Source organism: Pichia kudriavzevii, chromosome 2 (assembly GCF_003054445.1).
Source record: "Pichia kudriavzevii chromosome 2, complete sequence".
Lineage (NCBI taxonomy): Eukaryota > Fungi > Ascomycota > Pichiomycetes > Pichiales > Pichiaceae > Pichia > Pichia kudriavzevii.
The window spans coordinates 1-21,872 of NC_042507.1; the positions used below are offsets into that span (position 1 = coordinate 1).

General features: G+C 39.2%; 9 protein-coding genes and 4 non-coding genes across 13 annotated transcripts, besides 1 other annotated feature; 9 read left to right on the forward strand and 4 right to left on the reverse strand.

Moving 5' to 3' along the window:
* Positions 1-269: a telomere.
* Positions 270-406: 137 nt separating this feature from the next.
* On the reverse strand, positions 407-478 carry C5L36_0Btrna5G. Its single transcript has one exon. It is a non-coding gene; the product is annotated as a tRNA-Gly (tRNA).
* An 860-nt stretch (positions 479-1,338) lies between these two features.
* On the forward strand, positions 1,339-1,422 carry C5L36_0Btrna11L. The gene has a single exon. It is a non-coding gene; the product is annotated as a tRNA-Leu (tRNA).
* Positions 1,423-4,467: 3,045 nt separating this feature from the next.
* Positions 4,468-4,540, forward strand: C5L36_0Btrna3A. Its single transcript has one exon. It is a non-coding gene; the product is annotated as a tRNA-Ala (tRNA).
* Positions 4,541-8,200: 3,660 nt separating this feature from the next.
* Positions 8,201-8,282, forward strand: C5L36_0Btrna4S. The gene has a single exon. It is a non-coding gene; the product is annotated as a tRNA-Ser (tRNA).
* Positions 8,283-8,642: 360 nt separating this feature from the next.
* On the forward strand, positions 8,643-9,125 carry C5L36_0B00100 (uncharacterized protein; the record flags this gene model as incomplete). Its single annotated transcript, XM_029464361.1, has 1 exon — positions 8,643-9,125. The coding sequence occupies one exon, from the start codon at positions 8,643-8,645 to the stop codon at positions 9,123-9,125; it is 483 nt and encodes a 160-aa protein (XP_029320220.1).
* Positions 9,126-9,622: 497 nt separating this feature from the next.
* C5L36_0B00110 (uncharacterized protein) lies at positions 9,623-11,173 on the forward strand (the record flags this gene model as incomplete). Its single annotated transcript, XM_029464362.1, has 1 exon — positions 9,623-11,173. One exon carries the CDS (start codon positions 9,623-9,625, stop codon positions 11,171-11,173), a length of 1,551 nt encoding a protein of 516 aa, XP_029320221.1.
* Positions 11,174-11,400: 227 nt separating this feature from the next.
* C5L36_0B00120 (uncharacterized protein) lies at positions 11,401-11,658 on the reverse strand (the record flags this gene model as incomplete). Its single annotated transcript, XM_029464363.1, has 1 exon — positions 11,401-11,658. One exon carries the CDS (start codon positions 11,656-11,658, stop codon positions 11,401-11,403), a length of 258 nt encoding a protein of 85 aa, XP_029320222.1.
* A 477-nt stretch (positions 11,659-12,135) lies between these two features.
* Positions 12,136-13,641, forward strand: C5L36_0B00130 (uncharacterized protein; the record flags this gene model as incomplete). Its single annotated transcript, XM_029464364.1, has 1 exon — positions 12,136-13,641. One exon carries the CDS (start codon positions 12,136-12,138, stop codon positions 13,639-13,641), a length of 1,506 nt encoding a protein of 501 aa, XP_029320223.1.
* A 1,282-nt stretch (positions 13,642-14,923) lies between these two features.
* C5L36_0B00140 (uncharacterized protein) lies at positions 14,924-16,498 on the forward strand (the record flags this gene model as incomplete). Its single annotated transcript, XM_029464365.1, has 1 exon — positions 14,924-16,498. The coding sequence occupies one exon, from the start codon at positions 14,924-14,926 to the stop codon at positions 16,496-16,498; it is 1,575 nt and encodes a 524-aa protein (XP_029320224.1).
* Positions 16,499-17,007: 509 nt separating this feature from the next.
* C5L36_0B00150 (uncharacterized protein) lies at positions 17,008-17,955 on the forward strand (the record flags this gene model as incomplete). The annotated part of the gene is made up of 1 exon (XM_029464366.1): positions 17,008-17,955. The coding sequence occupies one exon, from the start codon at positions 17,008-17,010 to the stop codon at positions 17,953-17,955; it is 948 nt and encodes a 315-aa protein (XP_029320225.1).
* Positions 17,956-18,668: 713 nt separating this feature from the next.
* On the forward strand, positions 18,669-19,271 carry C5L36_0B00160 (uncharacterized protein; the record flags this gene model as incomplete). Its single annotated transcript, XM_029464367.1, has 1 exon — positions 18,669-19,271. One exon carries the CDS (start codon positions 18,669-18,671, stop codon positions 19,269-19,271), a length of 603 nt encoding a protein of 200 aa, XP_029320226.1.
* A 200-nt stretch (positions 19,272-19,471) lies between these two features.
* Positions 19,472-20,227, reverse strand: C5L36_0B00170 (uncharacterized protein; the record flags this gene model as incomplete). Its single annotated transcript, XM_029464368.1, has 1 exon — positions 19,472-20,227. The coding sequence occupies one exon, from the start codon at positions 20,225-20,227 to the stop codon at positions 19,472-19,474; it is 756 nt and encodes a 251-aa protein (XP_029320227.1).
* Positions 20,228-20,522: 295 nt separating this feature from the next.
* On the reverse strand, positions 20,523-21,830 carry C5L36_0B00180 (uncharacterized protein; the record flags this gene model as incomplete). The annotated part of the gene is made up of 1 exon (XM_029464369.1): positions 20,523-21,830. The coding sequence occupies one exon, from the start codon at positions 21,828-21,830 to the stop codon at positions 20,523-20,525; it is 1,308 nt and encodes a 435-aa protein (XP_029320228.1).
* Between the last annotated feature and the right edge of the window lie 42 nt (positions 21,831-21,872).

Sequence of the window (21,872 nt, forward strand, 5' to 3'; positions counted from 1 at the left end):
CCTCCTAGTTCATATTGTAACACACCTCGCTCCTAGTTCATATTGTAACACACTCCTAGTTCATATTGTAACACACCTCGCTCCTAGTTCATATTGTAACACACCTCGCTCCTAGTTCATATTGTAACACACCTCGCTCCTAGTTCATATTGTAACACCTCGCTCCTAGTTCATATTGTAACACACCTCGCTCCTAGTTCATATTGTAACACACCTCGCTCCTAGTTCATATTGTAACACACCTCGCTCCTAGTTCATATTGTAACACACCTCGCTCCTAGTTCATATTGTAACACTCCTAGCTCAAAAATAATACGTATCAACCGGATGGAGGGATTGTTTAAGGTGCAAAAATAAAAGGAAACGTTTCAAAATATTAAAAAGTAAAGACAGGGGTTTGGAGTCATGAGAGGTACGGGATTCGAACCCATGTCGCCACCTTGGAAGGGTGGCATGCTAACCACTACACTAACCTCCCAAACCGCTGCTATGAAACGGATTTTTTTGAATCTGTTCCAAAAAAGAAGTGCCAGTAGATAGACGATAACATACTGATGTTAAGATTTCGATTTTAAAATAGGGAGGTTAACAAGGGTCAAGTATCCGGAGTAGGAAGCAAAGAGAGTTGGTTTCGTTGATCATGTAGAGCATAGGCATAGAGAAGCCGTCGGAGACACTGTCATTGGCATAAATTAATTATCATTTGTCAACGGGCTATGACAGGACTGGCACAGTAAAAAATAAAGACCTAAAACGTAATAAGCTCGTACAGGAGTCTGCTATACGAAAAAGATTAGCAACTGAGGGTGATTCCATGTTGCGGGCGTGAAGTATATAAGACAGACAATATCCTGCTATATAGAATTGATATAGCTGATATACCTCCTAATCGGGAGTGAAAGGAGGAGAAGGAGGAAGAGAGAAATCTATTACTTCTAATACAACTAACTTCCATCACGCCCATTATCTACTCGTGCGATTATACACCTATTGCGTACTTACTAGTAAGTGTATCATAATTATCATTGTTATATACAATACCATGGTTATTGATAATATTAGTGATTATTCTTAAAAAGGTTCAACCGTCGAAACATACCAAATTAGGAAATAATTTCGACACCTTACACCAAGTCCTTTACAGGTTCTGAAAGTTTTGCTAGTGGTGCGTACTTTAGAATCTAATTATTGCTTATTTTATCGTATTATATATTTTATACATTAAATCACTGAGAACTTCTGCATCACCTTCTACAATCCTCTTCAACCTTCCATATGATTACCCGGTTAAGAAATATAGAGATAGTGATTCATTTGACCTCTTACAAGTTCATAACAGCATAAGTGGCCGAGCGGTCTAAGGCGACAGACTCAAGTTCTGTTACTCGTAAGAGTGCGCAGGTTCGAACCCTGTCTTATGCATTGTTCATTATTTTTTGAACCTTCTGCTATATATTTTTACCATGGCTGACTTGGTGTTCCACCAATGTATGCGTGATATAAATGTACATCGTAATCCCATCTAAAAGTGGACATACCTTACATTGTAACTATTTATTTTGCTATGATGTTGACTCGTTGTGGAACTTATAACATAGGCACTGTACTCTTACCAACGTATATGAACGGTTTGTATGTCTCATTTGCCCTTGATGCTTGATTTAATGTGGCAATCCGAAATACTCTGCATTTCAGTAGTTGCTTTTAATGTTTGAACAAAGCAGGAACTCTGCATCTTATATTAATTGGTGGTCTTGCATAGTCTATAAAGTAAGATAGATATATCGAAAACTTACTGTCAGTGACAACCTTTCAGATGGTACAGTCAGTTAGTTCAAGTATTGATGTTTAAAGGTAATGTAAACCACTCGGTACAATTGGTACAAAACTACCTTTCCAAGTTATTTATGCTTTTGCATCTACAACAAACTATAGATAGAAAGGTTGTGGTTATATCTAAAATGGCAACATTAATTATATTCCTAAATGGTCCACCTGTAATATAACCTACTGATAAAGATAGTAACTCGGAATCGCTTTTCTGGATCCAAGCTGTTAAAAATATCACGGCTGATTTTTTTTCCCAACAGATAATCCCCAATTAAAACAGGTAGCAACAAAACACAACAGCTACAAGTGCAGGAGAAATCCAGTAAAGCAGTATATTCAATTATTCAGAATTTATAGAACATTATTACCATTTAAATATCTAAAAGAGAATGTCTGTGGAAGATGGGTCAATTCAACGTCTACAATATTACACTAGGACAAGAGTGTTCAAACATAGATTAAGCACACTTGCTGGTGCCAAGTTTCTTGATAGAGATTTTGAAAAGGACTTCTCAAGTAGAGCACGAAGTTTCAGAAACTTACATCATGGTGAGTAGAAAGGTAAACTTATGGAGACAAATTATATAAAAAGTATCTTTAACTGTAAGAAGGACTTTGAAGATTGTAAAAGAAATAGATATGTCGATTATGGAAATGACACTAGGAGAAATTTTATCAGAAAACATAAGGGCAGTTACACTATTGGAAACTAGGACAAAGATATTTTAGACTAGTTCGGCAATAAAAGGTGATTGATTTCAATTTTGTTACAAACCTATCTATTCTACGGAATGCAATCCTACAATTATTGATACCGGATTAGCTCTCAATTAGGTTTGACAATTATAGGTTAAGTATAGATGACGTGGAAAAAACGAGTGGCCTGAAAGTCTATAATGGACAAAAAAGAATTGCTGCTTCTCAAAGTGGGAAAAAAAATTGCCTGAAGGATGTGTTTCTTTGGTTGCTAATGGTACAACAAGTAACTTTTTGGCTTATTCATTGGTTAGCCTAAATTAATTAGAAAGCTGTTCAGAGTCTACTGAGTTTCAAGATGTTACTGCTACTAACAAGGAAGCAATATGAGTAGAGTAAGAATTGCTTCTAAAGCTACCATTTAAACTAAGAAATATCTGGTACAACAATGACATTAGGTCTTTGGCTCAGAAGACTATAAGCCATAAGATAATTTTAAGCCTTTTAACTCTTGAAGACTATGGTGGTAGAGATTAATGAAGTACTGTTGAAGAAGGAACAGAAGCACGAGAAGTTCCTGGTATTGAATAATAGTTAGAACTGGGTGGTACGGGCCAGATGGAAGGAATTGAATGAAAAGAAGGTCCCTAAATAATCAATAGTAACGAAGAAATTAATGAGACTAGCTAGTGTGATCTTATTGACATGAATTCACAGAATGCAGATCAAACGAACTTAGAGAACGTCGTCAATTATCCAGTGCTACTATTCGTGGTATCAGCTGAAGAAAAGAACAATACGATGGCCTTGTAAGAATCTTGAGATGGTGTTAATGGAATTAGAAACAGAAATTGTGATGACTTTGACGCTTTTGTGAGTAGTAGCACATTGAATACTTTGCCACCTCAAAGAGATTTGACTCACGGAAACCTACTAAAAGCACTCGCTAACTTCAACATAAATTAGACTATTCAGAAGAAAAAAATATTACAATAGACAGGTCTAGGAGTTGTTGAAATAAAGATATACTAAATCAAACTCCAGGCCTATCAACAGCCCCGTGCTGTTCGCTAGAAATAAAGATATAAGTTTGAAGATTTGGATGGATTCGAGACTACTAGATGGTAACACTGCGAAACAAAAATTCTCTGTTCACACGTATTAATTCTACTTTGGATATCCATATTAAAGCTATCGTTTGAGCTGTTATTAGATAACGTATAGCAAACAACTTATAGAAAACAAGCAAAGTAAAAAGGGAATAAGCTGATGTTTGTGGTAATATCAGTTGTGTACTGAATTAGGTATACATACATAGGTTGATCTTGTTAAGATAACAAAGGAAAACATAACTATCAGAAGTAAGAAATAGCTAGATCCTGATTCAGATCTATCGCTTAAGCCAGCCTGATTAACCTCGTGGGGACTGATTAGGGTGCTTGTTGTTTGATTGACTAATGTTATAATTACCTATCTCAACAATCTTAATACCGACGATAGACGAATTGATTAAATGATTCGGTGGTGACGCGATATTGTCCAAGTCAGATTTGATATCGGAACGATTTTCAAATAATGATGAGAAAGATTCTATTATCCTACTTAAGAATACATCAGAAAACCAGGAGAAAGAAAATGGCGCAATATTTGCAGACCTAATGGGCATTAATTAAATTTTTCTTGGAGAATAAGAAAAGTAGACATAGAACATATGATGTGGAATGTGATAACCTACACATTCCATCCTCTCACCAAATGAGATAAACTTAACTTGCTGCAAACTAGTAAAAATGCACATAATTTTGATTGGCTGGTGTAGTTTCACCCACCGATATAACATACATTGAAGTATAAGAAAGGGTCCATAGTATTTGTCAGATTTTGAGTAGGAAAGATAAATCTCAAAGTAAGTAATAGCTAGAGAGAGCACAGCTCGTAACTGGGCGTGTGGCGTAGTTGGTAGCGCGTTCGCCTTGCAAGCGAAAGGTCATCGGTTCGACTCCGGTCTCGTCCAATATTTTTAAGGTATTGAATTTAATATTTAGACAAGCCGAACCTTAAAAGGCCCCGGTAAGAGCTGGAAGAAATTCGTATAAAATCGTTGGAAACACTACGTCTTTTTTTAGCTACTATAGTTTGTTTTTTTAGAACTAAACATTTTCAACCAGATGAGTCCTTCTTGAGAATATGAGAAGCTCCAATTGCCTACTACAATTGGTATAACAAGAAATTCAAAATTGGAGTGACTCCTAGGAACCCCTAATGATGTAGAGCCCCAAAACTTTAAAGATGAGGACTCTTTAATTGTGAACTTACAAATATTGAGATAGATGAAAATTATAAAGCAAATGTGTATACTTTGATCTTGATGGTGGTGCCTTACTCAATAGACCCAAGGAAAATATTCTGTCACGCCAAAGAAACAGATAAATACTGCCGTAGAAGGCAATCAACTTTATGGTCGAGGTGTGTATTGAGAAGACCTGTGGCTTTGGAAGTATACAAGTTCCTCCAATTCTTCAACGTCGATGCTTCATAGTAACGGGTACCACACCAAAAAAAACAGTCGATGTTAGTGTCGGTTCACGAATCAACATTAGATGAAAAATTTTGCAAAAGTAGTTTCTCTTAGATCTGAATTCAGACATCATCGCTATGAAGCATTCATTCTTAAGAGTTCCAGATGCTTTGAAAAGGAGATAAGTATAACTGCAGATTAATTTGTATTGAAATGACTTGTTCCGATCTCGGAACAACCCATATATTAATCAGCTTTCTAGAAACAAACAGCAGCTGTCTATGGTTCGATAAATAGAAAAACATGCAACTGTAACATGAGAAACCAAGGCAATCAAAATCATCGTCTTTGGTGAGCGTATTACCTCTTTACCAGAAACACACTAGCAGGAAGTCTCAAAAAAAAAAATATAAATATGGAGTGTGGATAGCTGTGATTGCATAGAATCTAGATATCACAATGAAAGTCCAATTTCCATTTTTGTCTACGTATGTTGAAAAATTATGGAGTTATTAACTTCGGTACTGCTATATTTTTGAAATACATATCAACAGCCTTCATTTAAAGGCAGCCTGAGTTCAAGACCTTTCTCTATAACTCGGGACCTAAGATATGCAACGAGATCAAAAAATCGGTTTTGCACATTCACTAAAGCAAATTTGGATTGTTCGGTTACTCATATTTGGGTGAAGAGCCTACCCGATGGGTGGACCACTGATATGTAAAACTAATGTTAGATTCAGCTGAATGGTTTGTCATTAAAGCTTGAAATAGCGGTATAATTTGCCATTCAAGTCCTCGAAGGAAAAGCTTTTAGTCATAATGAACCTTCCGAGAAATACATAATACGAAACGATTTTTCTTGCATTTTCAAGTAATACCACAGCTTCAATTCGGCTTGATTTTCTGCTGACCTTTGTAGAAACGAGAAATCAGGCACTTATGGAAAGTTCTTCCTGCAACACCTACAATTCTCGGATATATGGTATAGCTCTAAAACAGACCCTTCTTAATGAATTAAAAAAAAACTTAATTCGAAATGTTTCAAATTGTAACCTGTTAGCCTAATTAATACTCTGATTCTCTTTTGAAGCTTTGATTAGAAACAAAGAATTTGAAGAAATCAACCAGTTGGCACCAACTTGAAGCCGCCTTGGTTCGAGATATCAGTACAGTAGTCCAGCATTTGAAGCGACCTGGATATTTGCGATTTTGCTCATGGTACCAAAAACCCAGAGCTTCTGAGATCTATGTAACCTAATATTATATAAAAACGGTCGCCGAAGAAAACTGAAACTAAATCATCGGTTTTCGCAGGTTCCCATCACTTAAGGCCGGGCCAAAAATATAGGGACAGCTAAAAAAAAGTGTACCGACTTTATAGCATTGAAATTCCGAGAAATACGCGGAATCCAGTAAGTTAAAGAAGCAAGCAGTGGTGGCCACGGTGAAGTCTGGGGTATTCTTGTGTGGATCCAACCCTTCTCCATTTTAATGAGCTTACCCCAAACATGTCCGCTTGTCTACTTGCTGAAATACTCGCTAGTGTTTCCCATGATAATATCACTATCATCTTGTCTCATATTACACATTGTAAATATTGCGTCTTTAACTTGCCCTGTTGTCTATGTATAAGCGTAATAGGTCTTCTTCCTACGCAAAAAACAACCTCTATACAAGATAAAGCGCCTTTAACGTCAATATACATACGAATGAGGATCTTTCTTACAATATGAGTTCATCTAAGTGTTCTTATTTCTCACAATTCCAGATATTACCGAGTATCATATAGTTTATGTGCAGAATACTGCTATAAAAGAATAATAAAGATCCCGCAATAGCAAAAGTCAATACCGGATCACCTATTTACAGGATCAGTTAGGTATTGGCAAAAGTGTGTGTTCATGGTTTGAAATTCAGATTCCGGTGGCTTGAAAGAGCGACCTGGCAGAGTTTCAAATAGAGACAACATCAGATTTAATATCCACACTCCATTCAATAACTTCCCGACCAGATCGGCACATGTTTATATGAAAAAAAGCTTTTTGGAGGCATTTTAGTTTGTAGTGGGGGCACTATTTAAATAAAGAACTTTTTCTGTTTGAATAAAGCTAACTTGGTTGATAGTTGCAGTTATTTAGAACTGGGTTTGTTCTAGATTTAATTAAAAATGACTAAGGTACATTTGATGCCACTATAATGCCAATCCGAGTTTTACCATTTAGGTAATATTTTAAATCTTTGGCTGGTTCTCTTATAAGAACGCTCTTATCTCCATCAACTGTTGTACACAGTTGGAGGGTGTTTTTCAGTAATGTTACTATGGGTAGTTACTATAATACATACTTGAAAGACAGAATATGCTTCTCAGCACTATGCAGGAAAACTGTGCAAATTAAAAAGCTGTCAGGTCCGATATTATATCACACCTGTTTACACACCTCATCTCTATTTTGTGGGTTTGGGCTGCATCAGGATTCCAAAAACATCTGGGCAATTCCGCATTTTTATGGAACATATAACTATATCTAATTTCAAAGCCTCATGGTAATAATGTTAATAGAAAGTGAAAGGCACATGCTTCTATATAAGAACAGTATTGCAAGAGCAAGCATAGTTCTACGAGTACAGTAATTGGTTTCCTGTTTGGGAAATTATGCAAAGTAAGCTAAAGTATAAGGGGATCAAGAATCTATCCAGGATACTAATCACAAATAGCTTGTTAAAGTATTTTATGTTTGTTTGCATAAAACTCAATCCTTCTAGTAGTAACTTAGTTGCACTTACAAAGGAAGAAACGTAATGGATAGTAGACTTAGTATCCGGTGATGTTGTATACTGAGACATGCAGTTTCCAACAGGTACTGGTGTATACTATTTGGAGGTTCAGAGGTTCATCATTGAGCTACAAAACTAGCAAAAACATTTTTTGAACAAAAAGCAAAAGTTATGCCAACAAACGGTTAAAAGATGAAAATACTCTTTTGTGTTTATAATGAATTCTTTTATTTATTGACTTTTAACTTTCAATTTATGTTTTTGAGATATGCCAAAGATGTTGAACGGGGAACTTACACATCAAATAAATTAAATTCTGTAAAACAGCTGCTTAAATTAAGACTTTGTAAATTAGCAAGGGATTTAGAAAACATAACTGGCAATTTGTCCGAGTGGTTAAGGAGAAAGATTAGAAATCTTTTGGGCTTTGCCCGCGCAGGTTCGAATCCTGCAGTTGTCGCTTAAACCGTTTTATTTTTCTTCTTTTTTTCAATATATGTTTGTAAAGTGGACACGTTGAAAAAAAGTCACCCCCGTTTGGAACCTTCAAGGGCAGATGTTGAAACAAAAGTGGAATTTTTTTTGGTCATTCAAAATGTAATGTTTGAGTAAGGTGTATTAGATAGCAGGCGTAAATGTTTAATTACAAACAAAATTCCAGACAGAATTTCCAGGCGATTCTCAAAAAAAAAAAAAAAAAAAAAAAAGAAGGAGCTGAACATACTCATTAATTTCAAGCATTATCTTCACGATTGGACAGGTGAAGTTTCACCACAGGTTCAAAGTTCCGTTGGGTACACTAAAGACACTGCAAACAACCATGTCCGTTGATTTAAATACACTACAGCCACAACAACTGATGGCAGTCAAGCAGACTACACAAACAGAATTGGCACATCTGCAGTCCAGTTATGATGCGTTGAACGTTGCCAGAAAGAAATATAAGGACTGTATTTCGAGCGTGAACAACATCGTCAAGAGCGGCGAGCAAGAGATGCTTGTGCCACTTACATCCTCTCTTTACGTCCGTGGGACAAACGCTGTGGACAAATTTAAAATTGATATTGGAACAGGATATTTTGTCGAAAAGGATGACAAAGAGGCAACTTCTTTTTTCGACAAGAGAATCAACAAGTTGAGTAGCGATTCTGGTAAACTGCAGGCACTGATAGAGGAGAAATTACAATTATTGAACAAGATCAACGGTGTAATCAGAGAGAAAATTGCTCTTGCACAGCAACAGCAGCAACAGCAGCAGCAGCAAGCCCAACAAGAGAAAGCTGGAACCCAACAGGACGCATAACCATACTCCAGCCACAAGTTTCTGTAGCTTCTACTTTGGTATATCATTAGTAAACAATAACAATAACTCACCAATAACCATTATAACGGCATATCATTTTCACGTGCCGGCGCATTCGCCGTGAGCCCACGCATATACTCGGCAAAAACACCGAAGCAGCAGCAACTGGGCTATCCCAAAGGGGAAATTTCTGCCGTGGACCCCGGGGCCATATCGGCAAACTCGCCGAGACGCTTGTAGTTTATTGGTCAATTGGACAAAGTTGCCAATTTTAGGTGAAAGGAGGAGTAAATTATGGACAGGGTGGCCTGTTGTCATTGGAAAGTCGGCAAATAGAGTCAATTTAGAATATTTTAGAAGGATTGGAGACACCAAAGAGGTGGCCATTGGAGGTAGCATAAAAGGAGGACCATTTCCTGCCAAGTGGAGAGGTACTGTAAAGCCATGTTTTTAACTTTCATCTCATCAAAGCAGAGCAAACTAAAAAAACGAATATAATGCCATCCATTAAGGTCAACACAGATAGAGTCACCTACACTAAGGACACCCTTACCTCCAACTATACTTATGAGAACTCCATTGTTACCAAAAGTAACGATACTTTTGAAGTTAACAACGTTTCCACAGACTTAACATTCAAGCTTGATTTGAAAGTCCCAAAAATTGGTGTCATGCTTGTTGGTTTGGGTGGTAACAACGGTACCACATTTGTTGCTGCATCATTGGCAAACAAACATGGCATTGAGTTTCAAACAAAGGAAGGTCCACTTAAAGCCAACTATTTTGGTTCTGTTACCCAATCATCCACTATCAAGTTAGGTATCGATGAGAATGGTGAAGATGTCTATGTTCCATTCAACTCGTTGGTTCCTATGGTCAATCCAAACGACTTTGTAATCTCCGGTTGGGACATTAGTAAGCTTAACTTGTATGAAGGTATGAAGAGAGCACAAGTCTTGGAGTACGATTTAAGAGAACAACTGAAGACATACATGGAAAAGATCCAACCATTAAAGTCCGTCTATTATCCAGACTTTATTGCATTGAATCAAGATTCCAGAGCAGACAACTGTATCAACAGAGATGGTGAAAGTGGTGAAGTCAACACCAAGGACAAGTGGTCTCACGTTGAGGCAATTAGAAAGGACATTTCCAACTTCAAGAAGGACAATGGTTTGGATAGTGTCTTTGTTTTATGGACTGCCAACACCGAACGTTATTCTGATTTGATCAAAGGTGTCAATGATACCAGTGAGAATCTGCTCAAATCAATCAAGGAGGGACACGAGGAAGTTTCTGCTAGTACTGTATTTGCCGTTGCGTCCATTTTAGAAGGATGTCCATACATCAATGGTTCTCCACAAAACACCTTTGTTCCAGGGGTTATTGATTTAGCAATGAAGAATGATGTTTTCATTGGTGGTGACGATTTCAAGAGTGGCCAAACCAAGTTCAAGTCTGTCATGGCACAGTACTTGGTCGATGCGGGCATCAAGATTAGATCCATTGCAAGTTACAACCATTTAGGTAATAACGATGGCTATAATCTATCATCGCCAAGACAATTCAGAAGTAAGGAGATCTCCAAAGCGTCTGTTGTTGACGATGTCATTGCCTCCAATGACATTTTATACGGGAACGGCGAGAAGATTGATCATTGTATAGTCATCAAGTATTTACAAGCGGTTGGAGATTCTAAAGTCGCAATGGATGAGTATTACAGTGAATTGATGCTTGGAGGTCACAACAGAATTTCAATCCATAATATCTGCGAGGATTCATTACTTGCCACGCCTTTGATTATCGATTTACTGGTTATGACTGAGTTCTTAACCCGTGTACGTGTCAGTAAGAATGGCGGTAAAGATGAAAAGATGTATGGAGTGTTGAGTTTCTTGAGTTATTGGTTGAAGGCGCCATTAACAAGAGAAAATTACAAACCCGTCAATGCCTTGAACAAGCAAAGAATGGCAATTGATAATTTCTTGAGAATCTTGGTTGGGCTAAAGCCTTTGGAAGAACTGAGATTTGAAGAGAGATTAAAGTAACTACAACAAGATGTTTGTTCAAGGGGAGCAACTTGTCCCTCGTTAAATAATTTGTAAGAAAAAACTTCTTCCTTTTATCTCTTTCCTTTTTTTTTTTTTAAAAAACTATCTAGTAAGGAAATATACACAATTTACTTTGTACGCTGTCTCTCTTTCTCTATCTCTCTCTATGTCTATCTCTCCCTATCGCTCTGTATGTATGTACATTACCGTCTTCCCCAAATGGCTCAACCCGACTGCGAGAAGACTTCAAAACACTCAATTATGGTCTTTAGATTTTCCAGTACGTTGTTGACAGATACCCTCACTATTCTGTCGTCGACCCCCCTCACCGAGATGTTCAATTGAGAGTCTTGCACAGAATACTCCAACGAGGACTGGTCAGACTTGAGGACAGGGTCTGGTCTGAGAGCATCACGAGCAATTCTTGCCTGTTCAATAGATCCAAAGGGGATATTGACCTGCACCGATACGGGGAATGGCATGGATTGGTGGGATGGTATGGTAATCTTCCCGTACAGGGACTGTCAACTGTCAACTTTGCCCTCTGCAGAGGGTGGTGGGGGGGGGAATGGCAATTTTTATCACCTCTTTGGAACAGTGGCAAATTCATGCTAGTCCCAGCGGGGAAGCGCGAGACCGAGAAAGTTTTGGATTTTTTTTTTTTTTTTTTGGGGGGTTTGTAGTGGGGAGGGGGGGGAAAGAAAGAGGGAAAGCAGAAAGGGGAGAAATAGCCGCTCCAGTGGGAGAAGCACCGGGCGGGAAAATTTCCCCATCTGGGCATTGGCAATGGGAATGGCTTTATTGGACCGGAGCGGTTGATAACGTTTTTGGTGGTATATAAAGAGTGGAGAGAATCCACTTGAATTAGAGATTAATGAGATGGTTGAAAATGGGAGTTAGGAGACATTGAGGTAACAATTAATTGAGTATATTTTCAAGGATAATCACCTATAGTAGAGATGTCTAACAACCCCCCAGTTTACACCACTTCGAGCGGCTGTCCCATTTCGGACCCATTTTCCACACAGAGAATATCTGTGGACACTGAAGGTTACGAGTATAAGACTCCTGTTGGTCCGCTTCTTTTACAAGACTTCAAGCTGATTGACTCGTTGGCGCATTTCGACAGAGAGAGGATTCCAGAGAGAGTTGTGCATGCCAAGGGTGCCGGTGCGTATGGTTATTTTGAAGTCACTGAAGACATTTCTGACATTTGCAGTGCCAAGTTTTTGAACAAGGTTGGCAAGAAGACTAAGATTTTCACCAGATTTTCCACTGTTGGAGGAGAAACGGGTTCTCCAGATACCGCCAGAGACCCTAGGGGGTTTTCGACCAAGTTCTACACCGAGGAGGGAAACCTCGACTTGGTTTATAACAATACTCCGATTTTCTTTATTAGAGACCCAACCAAGTTCCCACATTTCATCCACACGCAAAAGAGAAACCCACAGACCCATTTGAAGGATGCCAATATGTTTTGGGACTATTTGACCAACAATGTGGAATCCTTACACCAGGTGATGTATCTCTTCTCCGAGAGAGGCACTCCTGCATCAATGAGAACAATGAATGGTTATTCTGGCCATACTTATAAATGGTACAATGCCAAGGGCGAATGGCACTATGTCCAAGTGCATTTTATTTCCAGACAGGGAGTCCACAATTTGAACAATGAACAAGCTGGAAAACTGGCTGGTGAAAACCCAGACTACCATACCCAAGATTTATTTGAATCAATTGAAAAGGGTGAATACCCTGTTTGGGATTGTTATATCCAGACCATGACGTTGGAACAGGCCAAGAAGTTGCCATTTTCAGTATTTGACTTGACAAAGGTTTGGCCTCACTCGGATTTCCCACTAAGACATTTTGGTAAGTTTGTTCTTAATGAGAATCCGCAAAACTACTTTGCCGAAACCGAACAGGTTGCATTCTCCCCATCCAACACTGTTCCTTCAATGCAGCCATCCAATGACCCTGTTTTACAGTCTAGGCTGTTTTCCTACCCAGACACTCATAGACATAGATTGGGACCTAATTTCCACCAGATTCCAATCAACTGTCCCTTGAAATCCGGGTCATTTGCGCCTCAAATTAGAGACGGCCCAATGTGTGTTGACGGGAACTTGGGCGCAACTCCTAACTATGCCGGGGCTTACAATTGTCCCGTACAATACGCAGCACCTGCAAAGATTTCTCCAAAGGGAACCGATGAAAAGTACATTGACGAAGTTGTACCTGTTCATTGGGAAATTACCGACTACGATTTTGTCCAGCCAGCAAAGTTTTGGGACGTTTTAGGCCGCACTCCTGGTGAACAAGAAGCTCTAGTTCATAATGTTGCTGCACACGTGAGTGCCGCAAAACCATTTATCCAAGAACGTGTCTGTGATTACTTCTCCAAGGCCAACCCTGTTATTGGCAAGTTGATCAAGGAAGAATTGAAGAAACTCGCCAAGTTGTGAGACCCCCATTGCTTTTGTTTTTCCTTTTTCCTTTTTTCGTTTAACCTCCATGTGTATGTGATTTGTTAATTCTTAATTCCTTTTTTTTTCATCCTCCCCCCATTCCTCCATTATCTACCTTTATTTCGTTGTGTTTGCGTGTAGTGGATAATAGACGGTATCAATGCCAGTCTGTTAATTCCCAACCTGTAGATTGCCGCTTATTATTACCTAATGCGGCATGCTAGGCGGGCCTGCCGCATTAGGCAATTGGATGCGACGTGATTACGATGTTTGTCTATGTCATTCTAGATAAGTAGGAGTTTATATAGTTGTACAACTGGAGGAGCCGTTTGCTTGTCCACAAACTCGAGCTCGTGCTACCTCTGGCATCTTCTACATTACATCTTGTGGTTCCTTTTTCTTTTTCCGGTTACCGTCAACAGCAGTTTCTGACTCTTCCGCAACTTGCATTCCTATCGGACTACTCTTATCGACACTTTTGCTTTAACGTGGCCATCCCGAGCAAATCCACACACTAGCAAAACCACCAACGAAACGACACGACACGAAACGAAACCAAACCACAAATGGCTTGTAAATGTACACAAAAGGCAAACGAACTCAAGGCGGTCTCTGAGAGCCGGCCTGCAGATGCCATGGCGCATACCAAAACGAAGCAGGCGGTGAGTTGTTGCAGTGGCAGAGGAGCAGACAAGCCGTCGAAATGCTGTTGTGGGGCTGGATGCCAGTGTCCGAGCTGCAATACCACCAAACTCTAAGGGTGTTTGGTTCAACAGCCACTGGCGGGCTGCAGTTCCACGGAGACGGGGCGCCTTAACCTAACGAACCGCTGTATACAGGTATACAACTTTTATACTCTTGTAACAAGATCCGAATACTACTGACTATACCTGTGGTAATACAAAAACACTACTCTATCCAGTGTAATGTCCTGCATTATCTAATGTCCTACATTATCCAGTGTAATATTCTACACTATCTAATGTCCTACACTATCTAATGTCCTACACTATCCAGTGTAATGTCCAGCTTCCATTGCACTCAATGAACTAACCCAACACCACCTTAATTGTTGTTGTGTCACAATGTCGTACATTTGTCTTGGTGCACAGATGTCTGTGTCTTTTCTCTTTGTCCTTCTTTTATTTCCCCCCCCCCTCTCCAGGGAAATTTCCATTTCTGCAGCGTTTCTCTCGTCCACTGAAATTGCTCGAATTGACAAATTGTTTCAGAAAAAAGAGTAGCTCAAGGGAGATAGAGAATGTGAGGAGTGTCAAGTATGTTAGTTTACAACTATCAAGACCAAACAGTCAGGCACGTCATCATACACACGATGTTCAGCATGAAGAGCAGCAGCATCAACAAGCAGATCAAGAGCATTAGGGAGGCCAGACGTCTCTTTGCGACGTTGGAGTCGACGCCAAACAGAGTGCATGGCGGTTTAAAGGACAAGGATAGAATCTTTCAGAATCTATACTTACAGAACTCGAAGAAACAGGGTGCAGAGCCATGGGACGTGAAGGCGTCCGAGAAGATCGGTGACTGGTACAAGACCAAGGAGATTCTCTTGAAAGGTGACAAGTGGATCATTGATGAGATCAAGAAGTCTGGACTTAGAGGTAGAGGTGGTGCCGGTTTCCCTACTGGTCTCAAATGGTCCTTTATGAATCCCCCAAACTGGGAGAAGAACGTTGGTCCAAGGTACTTGGTTGTGAATGCCGACGAGGGTGAGCCGGGTACCTGTAAGGATAGAGAAATCATTAGAAAGGAGCCACAAAAGTTGATTGAAGGGTGTTTAGTTGCAGGTAGAGCCATGAATGCAACTGCAGCATACATCTATATCAGAGGTGAGTTTTACAACGAAGCGGTTATTCTACAACATGCCATTGACGATGCCTACAAACAAGGCAAGATTGGTAAAAATGCATGTGGTTCAGGTTACGACTTTGATGTTTACATCCACAGAGGTATGGGTGCATATATCTGTGGTGAAGAAACTGCGCTTATTGAGTCCATCGAGGGTAAGCAAGGTAAGCCAAGAATGAAGCCTCCTTTCCCTGCCGGCGTTGGTTTGTTTGGTAGACCTTCCACTGTTGCCAATGTCGAATCGGTTTCTGTTGCTCCAACCATTGTCAGAAGAGGTGCCGATTGGTTTGCAAGCTTCGGTAGAGAAAGAAATTCAGGTACAAAGTTGTTTTGTGTTTCCGGTAGTGTTAATGAGCCTTGTACATTTGAAGAAGAAATGTCATTACCTCTAAGAGACGTTATTGAAAAACATTGTGGTGGTGTTGTTGGTGGTTGGGACAACTTATTGGCCGTTATTCCAGGTGGTTCCTCAACTCCTATTTTGGATGCTGAGACTTGTCAAGATCAACTGATGGATTACGATGCACTTAGAGATGCAGGTTCTGGTTTGGGTACTGCAGCAGTTATTGTTATGAACAAACAGTATGACGTCATTAGAGGTATACAAAGATTATCTGCATTCTACAAACATGAGTCCTGTGGTCAATGTACTCCATGTAGAGAAGGTTCCACTTACATCTCCAAGATGATGGACAGATTTGTTGTTGGTCAAGCCAATGAAAAGGAAATCCAACAGGCTTTAGAACTTACTCACCAAGTTTGTGGCCATTCCATCTGTGCCATGGGAGAAGCGTTCAGTTGGCCATACCAAGGGTTAGTCAAGTCCTTCAAGCCATTGATGCTTGAAAGAATCAAGCAATACAAGGCACAACACGGCTTAACCGATGGTGGTTTGAACCATGGTGGTTGGTACGAAGGTGCTGAAATCAAGAACGGTGAAGTGATCAACAACCCAATGCCAAGAGAAGCCTTCCATGGCCACCATTAGCATCCTCCTCTCCCTAAACCATTCATATCAACAAAGAGAAACCAACTTTTGAATTGTAACATGTAAATTCAGAGAATCTTCATCTATATCGATCTATTTATTCATAAGCAGTATTATATTTTAAACATTCCTATTTATTGAAGTCTTTGCAATACAGTCATCGTTGGAAATGACATCTCAAAAAGGATAAATCTCCATACACTCTTCAGTGAGGTTATACCCGTTCCTTAATAACAAAATAAACTAACTCAATCCCACGGATTGGAAATTATAAATAGCCTCAGTTTACTTGGAAACGCGGTATTCGGGTTCAAGCACGCTTTTTATTTTTCCTTTTTCCTTTTTCCTTTTTTTTTTATTACTTCGTCTTAGTTTGGAGGGGAAGGAATGGTTCCTTGATTTTTCCAACATTTCTCTATGCATCTACTTGTTCAGATCTGTTGATACCTTTTTACTTTTTTAGGAGCATTCTTTTCAGATCTTTTCTCTAGGACAACTTCCACATCGAAATGAAGCTCTCCAAAGTTTTATCTGCCTTTATTCTCGTTTCTGGAGCTGTGGCAGTCTACCCCCCACCAGAAGGTGTTGATACAAATGCCGAAGGTTTGGTTACTATCCAAAATGTCAACCAATTGGAAAACAATAAAAATCTCGATACAAAGGACTCTGAAGCTGATCAACAGCTTCCCAAGTCGTCTGTTCCATCCGGTGATTCCAAGAAAAAAGCTGCAACTAGTTTGCATGACAGTGAGACACTAACACCATTTTATTCCTTTTATTTGGCCATTTCGATGATTGTCGTCAGTGAAATCGGTGACAAAACCTTCCTTATTGCTGCCATTATGGCAATGAGGTATCCACGGATGGTTGTCTTCAGTGCAGCCTCTTCTGCGTTGGTCATCATGACCGTGTTATCTGGTGCTATTGGCCATATTTTACCACAACTCTTATCTCCTACAATCACGAGAACTGCTGCCGCTGTTTTATTTTTTGCATTCGGTATTAAGTTACTTCGTGAAAGTTTTGAGACATCCAAAGATGCCGGTGTTGAGGATGAACTGGCTGAAGTTGAAGAGGAAATCTCAACGGTTGAATTGAACGAGCTATCATCTGACTTGGAGAAAGGTATCAAGGTTGACGCATCCGATTGGAAAACCAAACTCAAGAACCTTTTATCTTACATTTCCTCTCCAATTTGGTATCAAACATTCATGATGACCTTTTTGGGTGAATGGGGTGACAGGTCTCAAATCACTACAATTGCCATGGCAGCGGGCGCCGATTGGGATATGATCATCCTCGGCGGCTCCATTGGCCATGTACTGTGCACATTATTGGCAGTTCTGGGAGGCAAATACGTCTCCACAAAGATCAGTTTGAAAACGATTCTTTTGGGCGGCTCTATTGCATTCTTTATCTTTTCTGGATTATATGGGTATTCAGCATATTACGAATAATGACAAATTTCAGTACCTGTTTATTTTTTTTTGTTGACTTGTAGTTTCATCTTGATTCAAACACGTTTAACAATATCTATTATAAAAATATAAAGATCATATACATTTATACATATATTGCCTTATTCCGTACACTCATTCATCCTTTTTTGTCTCCTGCATTAACTCTTTGGCCCTTTGTCTCTGTAACTTGATGAACTTTTCCGTAGTCTTTGATTCTGCTAATGGGTATTTTTCCCGAAGGTACTCATCATACTCCTTTATCGTTAAATACCCACTTTGGTGTTTCTTGCCACGTTTCGACTTTTTGATACTATCGTGATTGATCCGTTTCGCCACATTAACATATTGTTCTAAGATATCTTCAGTAATATCTTGATCACATGCGTTTTCTGCAAGCCGAGTTATATCTAGATTTTCCGTTGCAACTTTCTGAGGAGACAACTTCCCCAATGTTTCTGATATAGGCGTCACATCTGTTCTATTCGGATCGAAATTGAAATACCTCATGCTGTGCTATAAACACCCCATAAACATAAAAAAAAGACCCCTTATTTCCCCTCCAAAAAGGCCAAAAAAAAACTGGAGTAACAAAATAAACCTTTTCAGCTACTTCATCACCGCGTCTATGAATCTCATATACAATGGCGTTTCTATTATCAACATAATCCCCATCAACTGGATTCCATAACACTATTAGACGACACTTTGAAATGTTTGGTAGAAGATGCATCAGAAGTTTCCATACATCCCCCCTAAATCTCTCCATCAAGGGGCCTAATTTCAACACACAACGATTTGTCGATGATATAACCCGAGATGGCAAATTTACCGAAGAACAGGCAAAAGTTGCAGCTAATATAATTGCGAATTCTATAAATGACGGTATTGAGCTATATGCATCTAACTTGATCACCAGAGAGGTTTTAAATAAAATGTCCTACAAGCAGAAAGTCGATTTTGCCAAATTGAAGGGAGAATTACAGATGATTGACAAGTCCGATTTCAATTCAATCAAAAACGAGAACGAAAGGTTGAGGAGTGAGCTTGAGAAGATGAGAATAAAATTCAAGGAAGAAATAAACAAGAGTTTAAGTAGTGTCCGGTTGGATCTAAGTTTGGAGAAGGGAAGAATCAGAGAAGAGAGTAGTATATATGATTTGAAGATCAAAGAAACAGATACTAGAATCAACCAAGAGATTTATAACTTGAAAGTTCAAATTGACAGTGTCAAGACTACTGTCTTACAATGGCTATTTGGTGTTTGCGCAGGTACGTTTTCATTGGTTTTGGCATATGCTAGATTGGTCAGTTAGATATAGTGAACTAGCAGTTCATCTTCGTACACGTAGTTAGCTTTTTTTTTTAGTATTTGTTATTTTCTCTTTTTCTTTCTTCCCTATGTTTTTTTTTTCCTACAAAACAAATTCTTACGATTGCTTTATAAACTATTGGATTAAATCTGTAAAAAAAAAAAAAATATCAAGCTAAGTTAGAAAGACTAGAGATAAAATCTTTAGAATTTAAAAATTTCCTTTAGTTGGGCAATAGTGTCTTCAGGAGAAGTGACAGCATGACCAATAGTTCTTTCGTCGGTGTAGATTTCATAATCGTTACCACCCTTGTAGGACTTGTCACCGAAGAAATGGATAGTATCGAATTTTTCATCTTCTAAATGTCTTAAACAATAAGTCTTGTCCCAACCAGTTGGGAAAACGTCAAAGGAGATTTGACCACCGATGGAATAGGTCAAGTCCAAATCCTTGAAATTCTCCCTCAAGGCTAGAACCATGTTTTCTCTGACCTTGTTTGGTAAGTCGAATTTTTCGTATTCGTTTCTCTCTTCAGTGTTACAGTTTCTACCGACGGGGGAAACGTTGATCATACCTTTTCTGAATTCAATGAAGGTACCTCTTCTGAAAGGTAAGTCCAAATCCGCCAAATATCTGAGAATGAACTTACATAGCTCATTGTATTTGTCTTCACCAATCCAATTAATAAAAGATTGCGCTGGTAAAGCTTTACCTTGCTTGTATGCAGTTAAACCGTTTTCAGAGAAACAGTAGTCAAAGTCTTCCAAGACAGTTGGACCTAATTGTTCTAACTGCTTGGAGAAATCAGAGCCACCAACAAAACCAATGGCACACTTTTTACGCAATTCTTTCAAGACTTGTTTCATCTCCGGAGAGACGGTTAATCTGGCAGGAGTTAGGGTTCCATCAACGTCAAAAAGACAAATGGTCTTTGGGAATTCTCTATCTGCAAAGGACATTGTTAATCGATGATCTATAACGGGGATAGTGCTGCCTCCTCATCTTCTGTTCTTTTCCCCCAAGTACCGTTGTTGCCTCTTTTACGTTTCGGCATCTCATCTGTGTTTATTTGAAGATTTCTCGACGCGAAATATCAACTCAATTTTTTCTTTTGCTACATGAAAATGACGTGGCAAAATTTCGGAATTTCCTGATCCGGCAACAATGTTTCGGATTAATTAGAATTTGCGTTGTCTCTATATATTTGTTGTACACACACACACACACACAAATACAAAGGTTTCTTATCCAACTTCACGACCTGTAGTCTCCATTAATAGTCACGTAGTCGTGAGTCAAGTCACATGTCCAGAAGGTGCACTCACCTTTTCCTTCGAGACCAAGATCGATGGCAATTTCAAGGTCTTCGTGCTCGAGGATTTCACTTGCTCTATTTTCGTCAACTAGTTGCGGCTCTCCATTGACTAACAACTTCAGTTCTGCACTTCCATCACTTGGAACGAAGGAAACGTTGGTTTTCGTAGGCTCAACATCGATTTCAGAATATCCAATTGCACATAAAATTCTACCCCAATTGGCGTCTTTACCAAACATGGCAGTCTTGACCAATGCAGAGTTAGAGACAGAGTTTGCCGCTTGTTTCGCCTCTTCATCGTTTTTGGCATTCTTCACCTTGATTGTGATGAATTTGGTAGCACCTTCTCCGTCTCTCACAACTAGTTTTGCCAATTCAATGGCAATCTCTTTGAAGTTCTTTTCAAAAACCTCGTAAACCTCTCCAGACTGCTCGGTGATCAATTCTCCACCAGATTGACCATTTGATAATGACAAAATGGTATCGTTGGTAGACATATCACCATCCACCGATATACAATTGAAAGATTTATCAACAGACTTACTAAGCAAATTCTGTAAGGTGATTGACTCTATTGGGGCATCTGTGATAATCAGACCCAACAGAGTCGCCATGTTGGGACAAATCATACCGGCACCTTTGACCAGACCCGCAATATTGTACTCAATTCCATTAATCTTGAAATTTCTAGATATTAATTTAGGAAACGTGTCGGTTGTCATTATTCCCTTGGCACATTTGAGCCAGTCTTCATGCTGTGAGTCAATTTCCGTCACTATGTTGTCAATACCTGACTTGATCTTATCCACTTGTAGTCTCTGTCCAATGACACCCGTTGACATTGTCAGTGTTTTAGATACAGGGTATGTTGTTCCATGCAATGCTTTATCAACGTAGTTTATGATGTCCTTTGCATCCGACAACCCACCGTTTCCAGTGACAGCATTGGCACAGCCTGAATTAATTATAATCGAATGGAAGTCTTCGTTTTTCTTGAGCGTTAAGTTTTCCTTATCAACAATAACAGGTGCTGCTTTGAACTTGTTAGTCGTAAAGACACCTGCAGCTGTGCATGGTTTGGCTGAATGAATTAAAGCTAGATCGGGTGCTCCTGTTTTCTTCACATGGGAAGCTACTGATCCTACTTTGAAACCCTTAGGGTAGAATCCTCCTTTAGGAATATACTTTAGCTTATTTTGTGGGATTCCTAGCGATCCAAATGATCTCTTTGCAACATGTCTTAACATTTTCCCGCAACAACCTTGTCAATAAGCTTAAAAAGAAAAGAA